This window comes from Mesoplodon bidens (genome assembly GCF_964165515.1).
Source record: "Mesoplodon bidens genome assembly, chromosome: 17".
Taxonomy (NCBI): Eukaryota; Metazoa; Chordata; class Mammalia; order Artiodactyla; family Ziphiidae; genus Mesoplodon; species Mesoplodon bidens.
Window position 1 is genome coordinate 25,447,117 of NC_138174.1, and position 14,382 is coordinate 25,461,498.

The window sequence follows — 14,382 nt, forward strand, 5'->3', positions numbered from 1 at the left end:
GTTGATTTGTTTGCAAATATTTTCTCCCATTCTGAGGGTTGTCTTTTCGTCTTATTTATGGTTTCCTTTGCTGTGCAAAAGCTTTGAAGTTTCGTTAGGTCCCATTTGTTTATTTTTGTTTTTATTTCCATTACTCTAAGATGTGGGTCAAAAAAGATCTTGCTGTGATTTATGTGAAAGTATTTTTCCTATGTTTTCCTCTAGAGTTTTATAGTGTCTGGTCTTATATTTAGGTCTTTAATCCATTTTGAGTTAATTTTTGTGTATGGTGTTAGGTAATGTTCTAATTTCATTTTTTTACATGTAGCTGTCCAGTTTTCCCAGCACCACTTATTGAAGAGACTGTCTTTTCTCCATTGTATATCCTTGCCTCCTTTGTTGTAGATTAGTTGACCATAGGTGTGTGGGTTTATCTCTGGGCTTTCTATCCTCTTCCATTGATCTATATTTCTGTTTTTGTGCCAGTACCATATTGTCTTGATTACTGTAGCTTTGTAGTATAGTCTGAAGTCAGGAAGCCTGATTACTCCAGCTCTGTTTTTCTCCATCAAGATTGCTTTGGCTATTCGGGGTCTTTTGTGTCTCCATACAGATTTTAAGATTTTTTGCTCTAGTTCTGTAAAAAATGCCATTGGTAATTTGATAGAGATTGCATTGAATCTGTCGATTGCTTTGGGTAGTATAGTCATTTTCACAATATTGATTCTTCCAATCCAAGAACATGGTATATCTCTCCATCTGTTTTTGTCATCTTTGATTTCTTTCATCAGTGTCTTATAGTTTTCTGAGTATGGTCTTTTACCTCCTTAGGTAGGTTTATTCCTAGGTATTTTATTCTATTTTGTTGCAGTGGTGAATGGGATTGTTTCCTTAATTTCTTTCTGATCTTTCGTTGTTAGTGTATAGGAATGCAAGAGATTTCTGTGCATTAATTTTGTATCCTGCAACTTTACCAAATTCATTGATTAGCTCTAGTGGTTTTCTGGTGGCATCTTTAGGATTCTCTATGTATAGTATTGTGTAATTTGCAAACAATGACAGTTTTACTTTTTCTTTTCCAATTTGTATTCCTTTTATTTCTTTTTCTTCTCTGATTGCCGTGGCTAGGACTTCCAAAACTGTGTTGAATAATAGTGGCAAGAGGGAACATCCTTGTCTTGTTCCTGATCTTAGATCCTGATCTTAGAGGAAATGCTTTCAACTTTTCACCATTGAGAATGATGTTTGCTGTGTGTTTGTCATATATGGCCTTTATTATGTTGAGGTAGGTTCCCTCTCTGCCCACTTTCTGGAGAGTTTTTAATCATAACTGGGTGTTGAATTTTGTCAGAAGCTTTTTCTGCATCTATTGAGATGATCATGTGGTTTTCATTCTTCAGTTTGTTAATATGGTATATTAATTTGCCTCTACTGAAGAATCCTTGCATCCATGGGATAAGTCCCACTTGATCATGGTGTATGATCCTTTTAATGTGTTGTTAGATTCTGTTTGCTAGTATTTTGTTGAGGATTTTTGCATCTATATTTATCACTGATACTGGTCTGAAATTTTCTTTTTTTGTAGTATCTGTCTGGTTTTGGTATAAGGGTGATGGTGGCCTCAAAGAATGAGTTTGGGAGTGTTCCTTCCTCTGCAACTTTTTGGAAGAGTGTGAGAAGGATGGGTGTTAGCTCTTCTCTAAACGTTTGATAGAATTCACCTGTGAAGCCATCTGGTCCTGGACTTCTGTTTATGGGAAGATTTTTAATCACCGTTTCAATTTCATTACTTGTGATTGGTCTGTTCATATTTTGTATTTCTTCCTGGTTCAGTCTTGGAAAGTTATACCTTTCTAAGAATTTGTCCATTTCTTCCAGGTTGTCCATTTTATTGGCCTAGAGTTGCTTGTAGTAATCTCTTATGATGCTTTGTATTTCTGTGGTGTCCATTGTAACTTCTTTTATATTTATGATTCTTATTGATTTGAGTCCTCTCCCTCTTTTTCTTGATGAGTCTGGCTAAAGGTTTCTCAATTTCGTTTATGTCCTCAAAGAAACAGCTTTTAGTTTTATTGATCTTTGCTGTTGTTTTCTTTGTTTCTATTTCATTTATTTCTACTCTGATCTTTATGATTTTTTGCTTCTACTAACTTTGGGTTTTGTTTGTTCTTCTTTCTCTAGTTCCTTTAGGTGTAAGTTTAGATTTTTTATTTGAGATTTTTCTTGTTTCTGGAGGTAGGATTGTACTGCTGTAAACTTCCCTCTTAGAATTGCTTTTGCCACATCCCATGTGTTTGTGTTTTTTACCTTTTTTTCTCTGTAATTGACTTCTAATCTCATAGCGTTGTGGTCAGAAAAGGTGCTTGATATGATTTCAGTTTTCTTAAATTTACCGAGGCTTGATTTGTGACCCAGGATGTGGTCTATCCTGGAGAATGTTCCATGCACACTTGAGAAGAAAGTGTAATCTGTTCTCAGATAGAATGTCCTATAAACATCAATTAAATCTGTCTGGTCTCTTGTGTCACTTAAAGCTTGTGTTTCCTTATTAATTTTCTGTCTGGATTATCTGTCCATTGGTGTAAGTGAGGTGTTAAGGTCCCCCACTATTATTGTCTTACTGTCAATTTTCTGTTTTATAGCTGTTAGCATTTGCCTTATGTATTGAGGTGCACCTTTGTTGGGTACATATATATTTATAATTGTTATATCTTCATTTTGCATTAATCCCTTAATCATTAGGTAGTGTCCTTTCTTGTCTCTTGTAACATTCTTTATTTTAAAGTCTATTTTATCTGATATGAGTATTGCTGCTCCAGCTTTCTTTTGATTTCCATTTGCATGGAATATCTTCTTCCATCCTCTCACTTTCAGTCTGTATGTGTCCCTAGGTCTGAAGTGGATCTCTTGTAGACAGCATATATGTGGGTCTTGTGTTTGTATCCTTTCAGCAAGCCTGTGTCTTTTGGTTGGAGCATTTAATCCATTCACGTTTAAGGTAATTATCAATATGTGTGTTCCTGTTACCATGTTTTTAATTGTTTTGAGTTTGTTTTTGTAGGTTCTTTTCTTCTCTTGTGTTTCCCACTTAGAGAAGTTCCCTTAGCATTTGTTGTAGAGCTGGTTTGGTGGTGCTGGATTCTCTTAGCTTCTCCTTGTCTGTAAAGCTTTTGATTTCTTTGTCAAATCTGAATGAGATCCTTGCTGGGTAGAGTAATCTTGATTGTAGGTTCTTCCCTTTCATCACTTTAAATATATCGTTCCACTTCCTTCTGGCTTGTAGATTTTCTGCTGAGAAATCAGTGTTAACATTATGGGAGCTCCCTTGTATGTTATTTGTTGTTTTTCCCTTGTTGCTTTTAATAATTTTTCTTTGTCTTTAATTGTTGTCATTTCGACTACTATATGTCTCAGCCTGTTTCTCCTTGGGTTTATCCTGCCTGGGACTCTCTGAGCTTCCTGGACTTGGGTGGCTATTTCCTTTCCTATGTTAGGGAAGTTTTCAACTATAATCTCTTCAAATATTTTCTTGGGTCCTTTCTCTCTCTCCTCCTTCTGAGACCTCTATAATGTCAATGTTGGTGCATTTAATGTTGTCCCAGAGTTCTCTTAGGCTGTCTTCATTTCTTTTCATTCTTCTTTCTTTATTCTGTTCAGCAGCAGTGAATTCCACCTTTCTGTCTTCCAGGTCACTTATCCATTCTTCTGCCTCAGTTATTCTGCTATTGGTTCCTTCTAGTGTATTTTTCATTTCAATTATTGTATTGTTTGTCTCTGTTAGTGTTTTCTTTAATACTTCTAGGTGTTTGTTCTTTAACTCTTCAGGGTCTTTGTTAAACATTTCTTACATCTTCTCTATCTTTGCCTCCATTCTTTTTCTGAGGTCCTGTATCATCTTCACTCTCATTATTCTGAATTCTTTTTCTGGAAGGTTGCCTATCTCCACTTCATTTAGTTGTTTTTCTGGGGTTTTATTTTGTTCCTTCATCTGGTACATAGTCCTCTGCCTTTTTATTTTGTCTGTCTTTCTGTGATTATGGTTTTCATTCCACAGGCTGCAGGATTGTAGTTCTTTTTGCTTCTGCTGTCTGCCCTGTGGTGAATGAGGCTATCTAATAGGCTTGTGCAAGCTTCCTGATAGGAGGGACTGGTGGTGGGTAGAGCTGGGTGTTACTTTGGTGGGCAGAGCTCAGTAAAACTTTAAACCACTTGTCTGCTGATGGGTGGAGCTGGGTTCTCTCCCTGTTGGTTGTTTGGCCTGAGGCAACCCAGCACTGGAGCCTACCTGGCTCTTTGGTGGGGCTAATGGCAGACTCTGGGAGTGCTCACACCTAGGAGTACTTCCCAGAACTTCTGCTGCGAGTGTCCTTGTCCCGTGGTGAGCCACGTCTGCCCCCTGCCTCTGCCGGAGACCCTGCAATACTAGCAGGTAGGTCTGGTTCAGTCTCCTGTGGGGTCACTGCTCCTTCCCCCTGGGTCCTGGTGGGCACACTACTTTGTGTGTGCCCTCCAAGAGTGGAGTCTGTGTTTCCCCCAGTCCTGTCAAAGTCCTGCAATCAAATCCCGCTCACCTTCAAAGTCTGATTCTCTAGGAATTCCTCCTCCCCTTACTGGACCCCCAGGTTAGGAAGCCTGACGTGGGGCTCAGAACCTTCACTCCAGTGGGTGGACTTCCGTGGTATAAGTGTTCTCCAGTTTGTGAGTCACCCACCCAGTGGTTATGGGATTTGATTTTATTATGATTGTGCCCCTCCTACCATCTCATTGCATCTTCTCCTTTGTCTTTGGATGTGGGGTATCTTTTTTTGGTTAGTTCCAGTGTCTTCCTGTCGATGATTGTTCAGCAGTTGGTTGTGATTATGGTGCTCTTGCAAGAGGAATTCGCAAGACACAGTTCTTTTCTTTTTTCTTTTCCTTTGTGCTTCCTCTAGTTTCACTTGTTCACAGGGTGCTTCATGCAGAGGCCTCACACCCGGCACTTCACATCAGTGACTAGTGAGAAATGGCTGATCTGACACTGCAGCTTGGTGGGCAGGCAATCAGTGAATAATTTTTAAATATAAGTATGTTTCATTTGCTAAATTTGGCAACCTTAGCCCTATGCACTGTTTGTAGTGAGTGGGTGGTCAGTAATTGTTCAGAGAATGAATTTATATTGGATTCTGATGTTGGCCTTATGAAGTTGGCAGGGTGTAGTATTTTCCTTCTTAGTTTTACAGGTGAAAAGAAATTGAGGTTCATGGACTTAAAATGCCTTCCCCAAGTTCACAATTTACTAAATTGTTCAGTGTGGCCCAGGAAAAATACTTATCCTTCTGTAAAGCAGTTGCTTCTTTTTATAGGTTTTTCTGTCTGGACTAAAGAATTTATATTTGTAGGATATATTCGGGAGGATGATTATTTTTATTGTCCTAACCCAAAGTAATATATATTAATTTGTTAAACTACCAGTTTTTAAGCTGTGTTTTATGGGAAACAAATGGAAAGAATTGTACTTAATTATATCTTAATGGAAATGATGAAATTTTTGAATCTTTTTATACAGCAGAGGGAGACAATGTTAAAATACTGAAAATCTTTCTCTGGGTTACTGAGTCTTGTCTAGTGATGACACTAAAAGGGAAAAATAGTAATTTGCTTTTCATACGTTTGCAGGTGTCTTGAATCATTTATGTGGTTGGATAAAAGGGTGCATTTTGCTTGGGAAAATATTCCTGAAATTAGAGATTCTGTAAAATCTGTGGTTTAAAAGGGCTATTTCTTTGCCTTTTGAGAATCCTGTTTTCTTTCTCACCTTCAAATATGCATGTTGCATATTTATGTATAACCATTGGTTAAGTGTTATTAATTCAAATGAAATATAATTTGCAGTGAAAAGAGGAAGAGGTAGTATTCTTAAGATACTGAAATAGCATTTCTTAACTAAATTTTTTTTGCGGGGGGTGGGGTGCCACACTGCTCAGCTTGCAGGATCTTAATTCCCTGACCAGGGATTGAACCTGGGCCCCAGCAGTGAAAGTGCTGAGTCCTAACCACTGGACTGCCGGGAATTCCCTTAATTAAATGTTTTACAGTGTAATATGTAATATGTTTTTCTTAGTCAGAATTCATATTTTTTTAGTACCTTTGATAGTTATTTCTACGTTCTACTGAATACCAGCTTACACATCTGCCTATTAATCCATTTTTTTATTAAGAAACTGTAATGGTTCTTTTATTTCATTTTGTTAATATCATGACAATATTCTCTTATCACAATCACAGGATTATAACTTCAGTAACAGCTATGCTGTGAAATATTCATTTTAAAGATTAATATTCACTCCCTGTAAGAAAAAATTAGAATTCTCAGAATCCTTTGGAGTAAATTTGCCCTTGTGGAAATGTTCTTGTGTTCCTATTTTTAGTCAGAGTAATTTCTTTTGTATTATATCAATATAAAATATGAAGGCTTTTAACTGAAATTGTGGGAAATAAAAATGTGTGTCTTAGAGAAAAAGAGCCCCCTTCTGCCTTCTTAACCCACTAAAATTTGAGAAGTTTTAAAATTCCTTTTCTTGATATTCATAGAAGAATCTTAATGATGATATAATGGGGTTGGAGGTGTCCCGGCAGGATACCACTGCTTTTTTAAACACACAGATGTGTGTGGGGTTTTGGATTATTGTTTTGTTATGCCTTTTTGATATGGTTGTGGTAATAGGGTTTTTTTGTTGTTGTTGTTGTTTGTGTTTTTAAATAACTTTAGTTGCTGATATCCACAAATTGTAGAGCTGCCTTTTCTATTAATGTATATACATTTATTTTCAAAAGAAAAGGATTTTACTGTCCATACTGTCTGTAGCTGTCTCGTTAAACTTATTCATTATGGGTATTTTTTTATGCCCTTAGATGTTTTACAGCAAAGTATTTCATGACAGGCATTTACTGTAGCTTTTTTAGCCAATGCCATGTTGTTTGACCTTTGGAGAATTACAGTAGGTAACTGTTTTGATTGCTGTGTATTATCCCATGTAATCCTCACAGTTACTGCATGGTGTAGGTATTGTTATTACCTTTTTACAGGTATGGAAACTGAACTTAGAGATGTAAAATAATGTGCCCAGATTTTCAGCTAATTGTAACAATGATGAAGATATTCATAATAGCATTCAGTTGTTACTTGCCAGACACAATGCTATATTGTTTTCATATGTGGTTTTATTTAATCCTCAAAAGAATCCTAAGTGAGGTAGACCCTATTAATCCCATTTTACAAGCGAAACTGAGGCTCAGTGTGATTAGTCATACATCCAGCAAGTGGCACCTATTTGTGACTCTTGGAATTACACAACTGACTGTTTTTGACTTGTCCTCAACCTCTGCTTATTTCTGAGGAAATAAAATAAGTAAAACTTCTAGCAGAAAAAGACACTTCCAGCAGGTTACTCTATTTATTGGCTCTCTCATCTCTAAAATATAGGTGGTTTTCTCCTCTCACTTTCTGTTAAGTGAGATGATATATATGAAGCACTTAGTACATGGGGTATGTAATAAGTGCTCAGTAAATATTACTGCTATTATTTCATACTGATGATTTTAGATTTTTATTCAGGTTGTAAAAGCAATAAATGCATATCATAGAAAATGTGGAAAAATATAAGTGAGCTGAGAATGTAATCACTCAGTCTCATTACTGATGACATTTTGGCATACTTCCTTCCAGATAATTAGATATTTCCCAAAACTTAGGTCTGTCACTACAGATGATGGATGCTGGAATTTTTTGTTTATGGGAATGTGTCTTCTGATTGATTTCTTCAAGAAGAATTAGAGGTGGTGGTCTTATGCATCAGCACAGTGCCTGGCTCACAGTAGGTACTCAGTAAATACTTGAACTGAGCTTCTAGAACTTTGGAGAGGTTTATTCAGTTTCTCTTCATTCATTACCATCTTTTGCATTAAAAACAATTATAAAATGATTTGAGTGTAAAAATAAAGACAGTAGATGTGCAGTCTGGCCTCAGGGAAGACTGAGCTATTCTAATATTGGACAGAGGGTTTTGATACTGTAATTAAATGTGCAAAGAGCTGAGTGAGAGAATACTGGAAAAGCTGCATTCTAGAGATCAGGAAACACTTATTTATTGACTGCAGGCTTGAAACAGATGGTTCTCAAAAGTTTGCCAGAAAAAAAAGTTTACCAGTAAACTGCACAGCCCTCTAGTCTCTGGGAAAGATTCCTTCACCATCAATTTGTCGTAGTAAGTGGGAGGTCACTTACCTCTTTTTAAGAAAGTGGTGTCTGGAAGAGCCATGATCCTTTAGCAGTATGGCTTTTCTTTAAACCTGAAGTTCCATTCATTGGAAAAAATTAAACTGTCTGCTGTGCAAAGGAGACCTTAGAAGTGGGTGGTAGTACACATAATATTGAAAACTGACAACCCAACAGAAGAGGGATTCTTATTAGTAGTTTGTGAATACTGCTTTGGGATATTATGGCACATTGAAAGCCTTCCCTGTGCATATGAGAGCAACATTCAAGCCAACTACCAAAGATTTTTTTTTTTAATTGGAGTACAGTTGCTTTACAAAGCTGTGTTCATTTCTACTGTACAGCAAAGTGAATCAGCTATACATATTCATATATCCCTTCGTTTTTGGATTTCCTTCCCATTTAATTTAGGTCACCACAGAGCACTGAGTAGAGTTCTCTGTGCTATACAGTAGGTTCTCATTAGTTATAAACTACCAAAGTTTTAAGTTAACTTTTAAATTATTTTTGACTTAAATAAAAATAGAATGGCTGATTAATGGTCCCAATAAAAATATCTGAAATTGTACTGGTGGTAATTTGAGAAGTATCTGTCAGAATCATTTTTAAAAGCATATATAAGCATTAAAAGTGAAGTAGGTGTAAAAAGGAATTCATAGAATATTAGTCTCCCCCCTTTTACCTTTTAAAAAAGCTGTTTTAAATGGTTTATTATGTGTACCTCTTTTAATGAATGGATTAAGTATAATTTCAAGTTCAGGTCAGCATGTCTCAGTTGAAACAGGTTGTGACTTAGGGCTTTGGCTTTATAAAGGCTCTTTGTTCATAGCGCACAATTATTTAGGTCATAGAGGCTTTCAGAGATGTGAGTGCCCTTCATGTGAAACGAGGGACTTTTTATAGATGGTGCTTAGCTCCGGAACACGCGTGGATATAGGGTGCCCCATGGCTGAGGTTAGTTAAGGATAGTTTGGATGTACACGCTGTTTGTGAGGTCTTCATTTCTGGCTGAGTTGAAAATTAAAGGAGCAAGATGCAGTTTTAAATTTTCGTATAATATTAATTGTCCTTTTCAGTAACTATTTCTGTGTCATTGCCAGCTGTTGGATTTCTGACCCTTTTTGATAAATATCCCAGCAGTGACAGCTTAAAATAATCAGAGTACTTTCACTTAATACTGTGTATGAAAAAATATTGATAGTATTTTACTTTATAAAAGTTAATCATAGTTCATTTTAGGGAATTCTGGAGATCCTTTTAAATGTTTGATTTTATTTGTGTAGAATGTAAACATGTAAATTACATTAAAAATGCTCATTGTTTTGCCCCTTTTCTAGTGAGATTTGTTTCCTGTTTTTCTCATGAAAACATTTTTTGTTACATTTCTATGCGTCTTAAAAAAATACCCTTCCATTCCATCACTTCATATCTGACTGAAAATATTGGCAGATTTCTTTTAGTGTTTTGTTAAAGTATTTTAAAACGCACATTTTAAGGATTCTCCCCCTAAATGCTGTTGGTAGAAAGATTACCAGTAATTGTTAATTTAAATGATTCATCTTCCCCAAAGGGGTCAGAGAACCAAAGTGTGACACAGTAGGCTTTTCTTTTTGTAAAGTCTGTCTTCTGGGTGTTTTTTCTACTTACAAAAGTAGTAATGCTTTTCTTAGAAAAAGCGTTAGAATATAAAATTCTAATTAGATTCTTCAACTATTTGCATAATAATTATAACTGTGTTTACCAGCACTATAAATGCTTATTTTTGCTAGGCTAAAAATGAGGGCGAGAGCATTATTTGAATAAGGAAAGCATAAGGTAAATGCTATGCGAGTGTATGTTAGGGTTAAGGGTAGATTCTAAGGGAGCAGCCTTGATTAGAGAGTTAAAGATGCTTTTAGGATGCTTTTAACATTTCATTGTAGTAAATGGCCTTAGTTTAGCCTTCCGAAGCTCCTCATGGTCTTACACCTTTTTTCCTTCTGTATTTTTCACTGCTCTGACACACATCCTGCTGCCTGATGCAGTGTGTCCTTTCATGCCTCAGGGCTTCAGTTTTATGCAGTTCCCTTTGCCTCTGGAGACCTAACCTTTCCACCATTGCACATGCTCCTACCCCTCACAGCCCTGCAAGGTGCCCCGAAACCTGTCCTATTCACAGCCAGGTGTGATCTCTCCTGAGCTTTTAGAACATTTAGTTGCCTTTTGAGTAACTTTTTTTCAAGTATTTCACATACTACTGAATGGTCAAGGATAATGCCTTTAGTATTTAAAAAATCCCTCACATTCCTGAAGACTATTTCTTGGTCACAGTAGGTGTTTGATGATTATTGAACGAATGATTGTAAAAATGTTAGCATAACTTGTGTTATCAAACCAGGTCCATTTACCCAGTGCACAGCAAGCCAAACACTGGGACACCGGGGTTTGCAAAAGGGAAAGGGTTTGTTCGTGAGGCAGCCGAATGAGGAGATGGGAGAACAAATCTTGTATCTGCCTCACCAGAGGCGAGGGGCTTGGGATATTTATGGGATAAAGAGGCAAGGTGGTCTGAGGTGTGGGAAACGATGATGAAGTGAGGTCATCGGTGTTCTGTGTAGGCATATCTGAGTTACATGCTTCTTCATGGGATGCATGTTCAGAAAATGGCGTTAGCATGATTTGGGGGTGAAGATTTTTTGCCCTCTGATGTCAAAAGGTCATCCATGAGATACTCGAGACGGCCCAGTTGAGTGGTCAGTGGTCTTGACTGGTTTGAACTGGGCAAGAGTAGCTCCATGTTCCTGGAAAACAGTTAGCATTACTATAATGCCCCATATATCAGAGGTGTTTTATATAGGGGATGGTTAAAGGAGTCTTGTGACATGTTGTTCAAGCTACATGAAACTTGGAGGGTATGCAATTTGCAAGAACAATTAAAGTGAGCTTTATCAGTGAAGGCAGGTTACAGGATGTTATTTATCAAGCAAGTTATAGTTTAAGGGATCTAACTGATGACTGCCCTCAGTTTCACTTGTATCATTTTTATACAATGGAATGAATTTCTCTACTCTAAAACAGGTTAATGTACATGCAAATATAGTAATTCCTTTAGAACATGGTTTCTCAGTGGTGGGCACTGTTAACATTTGGGGCTGGATAATTCTTTGTCATGGGAGTTGCCCTGTATGTTGTAGGATGTTTAGCAGTACCCCATGTCACTCCTCACTCCCACCTCAGTTGTGATGACCCAGCAGTATCTCCAGACATGGCCAGCTTTCCCCAGGGGACAGAATTACCCCTGATCGACAACACTGCTTTAGAAGAAGAAAAGCATATGGATTTCAAGACTCTTAATTGTAGTTTATAGTGTGTATGTATATTGTTTTTGAAGGGTGGCTTTTAAGTAGAAACAAAATAAATGTTTCAAGTTTTTGGAATTTAACTTTGTATAGTCTAAGGAAACTGTTCGAGGACACTATTAATGCTTATAAAACATTGATAAGTTAAAGAAATTGCATTTTTTTCACTGTTTTGTGTATTTTACATGGAATAATAGATTTTATTTGGTGTTTCCTCCAGATTGAAATTAAAATGAAAAAGCCAGAGGCTGTGAGATGGGAAAAGCTAGAGGGACAAGGAGATGTGCCTAACCCCAGACCGTTCATAACAGGTTTGTTTTCTGGCCTTGATGAGCTTTAAATTCTTACTGTGTTATATAGTTGAAATTAAATAGTAATGAGTATTCTTTCTGCTTTCATTATTTATGTTCCCAAGGTAAGATACATTGAATATAAGGAGGTTGCTCTGTAATGAAAACAGAGTATTTCTTATGATGGTTCTAACTTCTTAAACTCCATAAGAATACAGATAAATGGCAGCAAAAGCCCAGAGGGAATTGGGATTTATTGTTTATCATGTCAGTTTGTGACATCAGTTAGGGGTTGTTTGCTTTTGTGTGTTGGCCTTTCCTATTTTTTATTTCTGTGTTTTACGTGAATTAGTAGTTTACTATGCTGATGTATTTCCTCCTCTTCTCTTCTCCCCTCTTATTTATTCCTTTCTGTTTCTTCTGATTATGTCAACTCTAATTTCCTGGAATTTCAGGGCTTCACAGTGAAAAGTATCTAGTCCATTTCTCTCTCTCTCTCTGTCTATGTCTCTCTGTCTCTCTCTCTCTCTCTGTCTGTCTCTCATGTTTTGGCTGTGCTGGGTCTTCATTGTGGTGTGCGGGCTTCTCTAGTTATGTGGTTCAGTAGTTTTAGCACACAGACTTAGTTGTGCCATGTGGGATCTTGGTTCCCCGACCAGGGATCAAACAGGCCCCCAGCATTGGGAGCACCGAGTCTTAACCTCTGGACCACCAGAGAAGTTCCCCATTTCAGTATATTTCTCTTTTTTAAAAAATAAATTTATTTATTTATTTTTGGCCGTGTTGGGTCTTTGTTGCTACGCGTGGACTTTCTCCAGTTGTGGCGAGCAGGGGCACTCTTCGTTGTGGTGCACGGGCTTCTTGTTGCGGGGGCTTCTCTTGTGGAGCACGGGCTTCAGTAGTTGTGGCTCATGGGCTCTAGAGCGCAGGCTCAGTAGTTGTGGCGCACGGGCTTAGTTGCTCCGCAGCACGTGGGATCTTCCCAGACTGGAGATCGAACCCGTGTCCCCTGCATTGACAGGCAGATTCTTAACCATTGCACCACCAGGGAAGTCCCTCAGTATATTTCTAAGATGTGGAGGCAAACAGCTAATGAAGGCCTAAGGCAGGCTTAGGGGTAGAGTAGAAAACTAAGGTTGATTGCTTAACCCTTTAAGGAACAGACTACTTTATGTTGTGGTCAATTCTGAGCATAGGCAATAGGCACATAGGTATTTTTCTAATGGAATGATTAATCTGTAGGACACACTTAGAACTACCGTCTAAGACTATTTTATAGCAATGGCCTCATTAATGAATGGAGAGAAATTTCCTTTGATTAGAGATAATGTTCTGATTTGATGACTGAAAAGAGGTAACTCTAAGTTTCAGCTGCTTTTAGATTTTTCACTGCTTTCTTCTATAACAGAAAATACAATTTCCTTGTGGCACTTTGTAGAAAACACTAAGTTAGCCAACAGATCATTTTTAAATTTTATTTTGAAATAATTTTAGATTCTAAGAGAAGTTGCAGAAATAATAGAGTTCCCACGTACCCTTTCCCTGCATGATAATATCGTAACTAACCTATAGCATGATTAACAAAGCCAGGGAATTGACACCAATAGATAACTTTTAAGAATTGAAATACTTCAAATTGGTATATAAGCTATTTATTAAGCTTCTGCTTCCCGCTTTATGTGAAAGGTATAGTAAAGGTGTTACGCGCTTTTCTTGGGGCTGACTCCCAGATACTTTTGGATTGAGGTTTATGTATAGCTTAAAGTATTTTTTAAAAGAAATATCAACACTTTAAGTATAGTATATCACCTAAGTCTAACAGCAGCCCTGATAGTAGGTAGCCTAGTATTGTTCTTCCTATTTTACAGGCTCAGAAAGGTTAAGCAACTTGCCTGAGATTACCTAGCAGTTTTCATTGTCTGGGACTAAATCCAGCTCTTTAGAGCCTGGCTCTGGTTCTTCTAACCCATGTGTGATACTGCTTGTTGCTGCATTTTTAACAATGGAAGTCTCTGCTGACATGAGTATCTTTGCAGTTATTTGATATCAATATTATAGTGAATAAGCAAGGAAGTTAGGTTACCTGTCTCTCCGTAGTTCATCTACCATCTCTACAGGTGTTAACGTTTTTCTGAGATTAAAGATTTTTTGGTGTTATAGTTACAAACTCTCTAAACTCAGTGCCTTGGAGATTCAAGATGCTATTCCTCCTGACCTGTTATATTTTTGTAAGGAGTTAATATGCTTGTCAGAGTTTTGACAAGCTGGAGACTGCAGATAAGGGCAAGTTGATTAACCTATCTGGGTCAGCTTTCTTATCTGTGAAATGGAGATTAGAACTGTGTTCCCATCTGGTGAATCAGCATTAGGATTAATTAAACCCAGGTTTCCTAGGTTCTTAATTTACCGTGGCACGCATGTTTTTGTTTTCCTGGCTAGTAGTGAAAATGTACAGAAGACAGAGGAGATTACTTTTAGAGGAACGGTAGATAAAATGTGGAAAACAGTATGCTTGCCCTGA

At 37.3% G+C, this 14,382-nt stretch overlaps 1 protein-coding gene across 2 annotated transcripts in view; it reads left to right on the plus strand.

The window, feature by feature from the left end:
* SUGT1 (SGT1 homolog, MIS12 kinetochore complex assembly cochaperone) overlaps positions 1–14,382 on the plus strand; it is a 43,735-nt gene that overhangs the window by 18,207 nt on the left and 11,146 nt on the right. For both annotated transcript variants that reach the window (XM_081215139.1, XM_081215140.1), the window contains one exon: positions 11,792–11,882. In XM_081215139.1, coding sequence (XP_081071265.1) covers positions 11,792–11,882 — 91 coding nt within the window. The remainder of the gene's footprint in view (positions 1–11,791; positions 11,883–14,382) is intronic.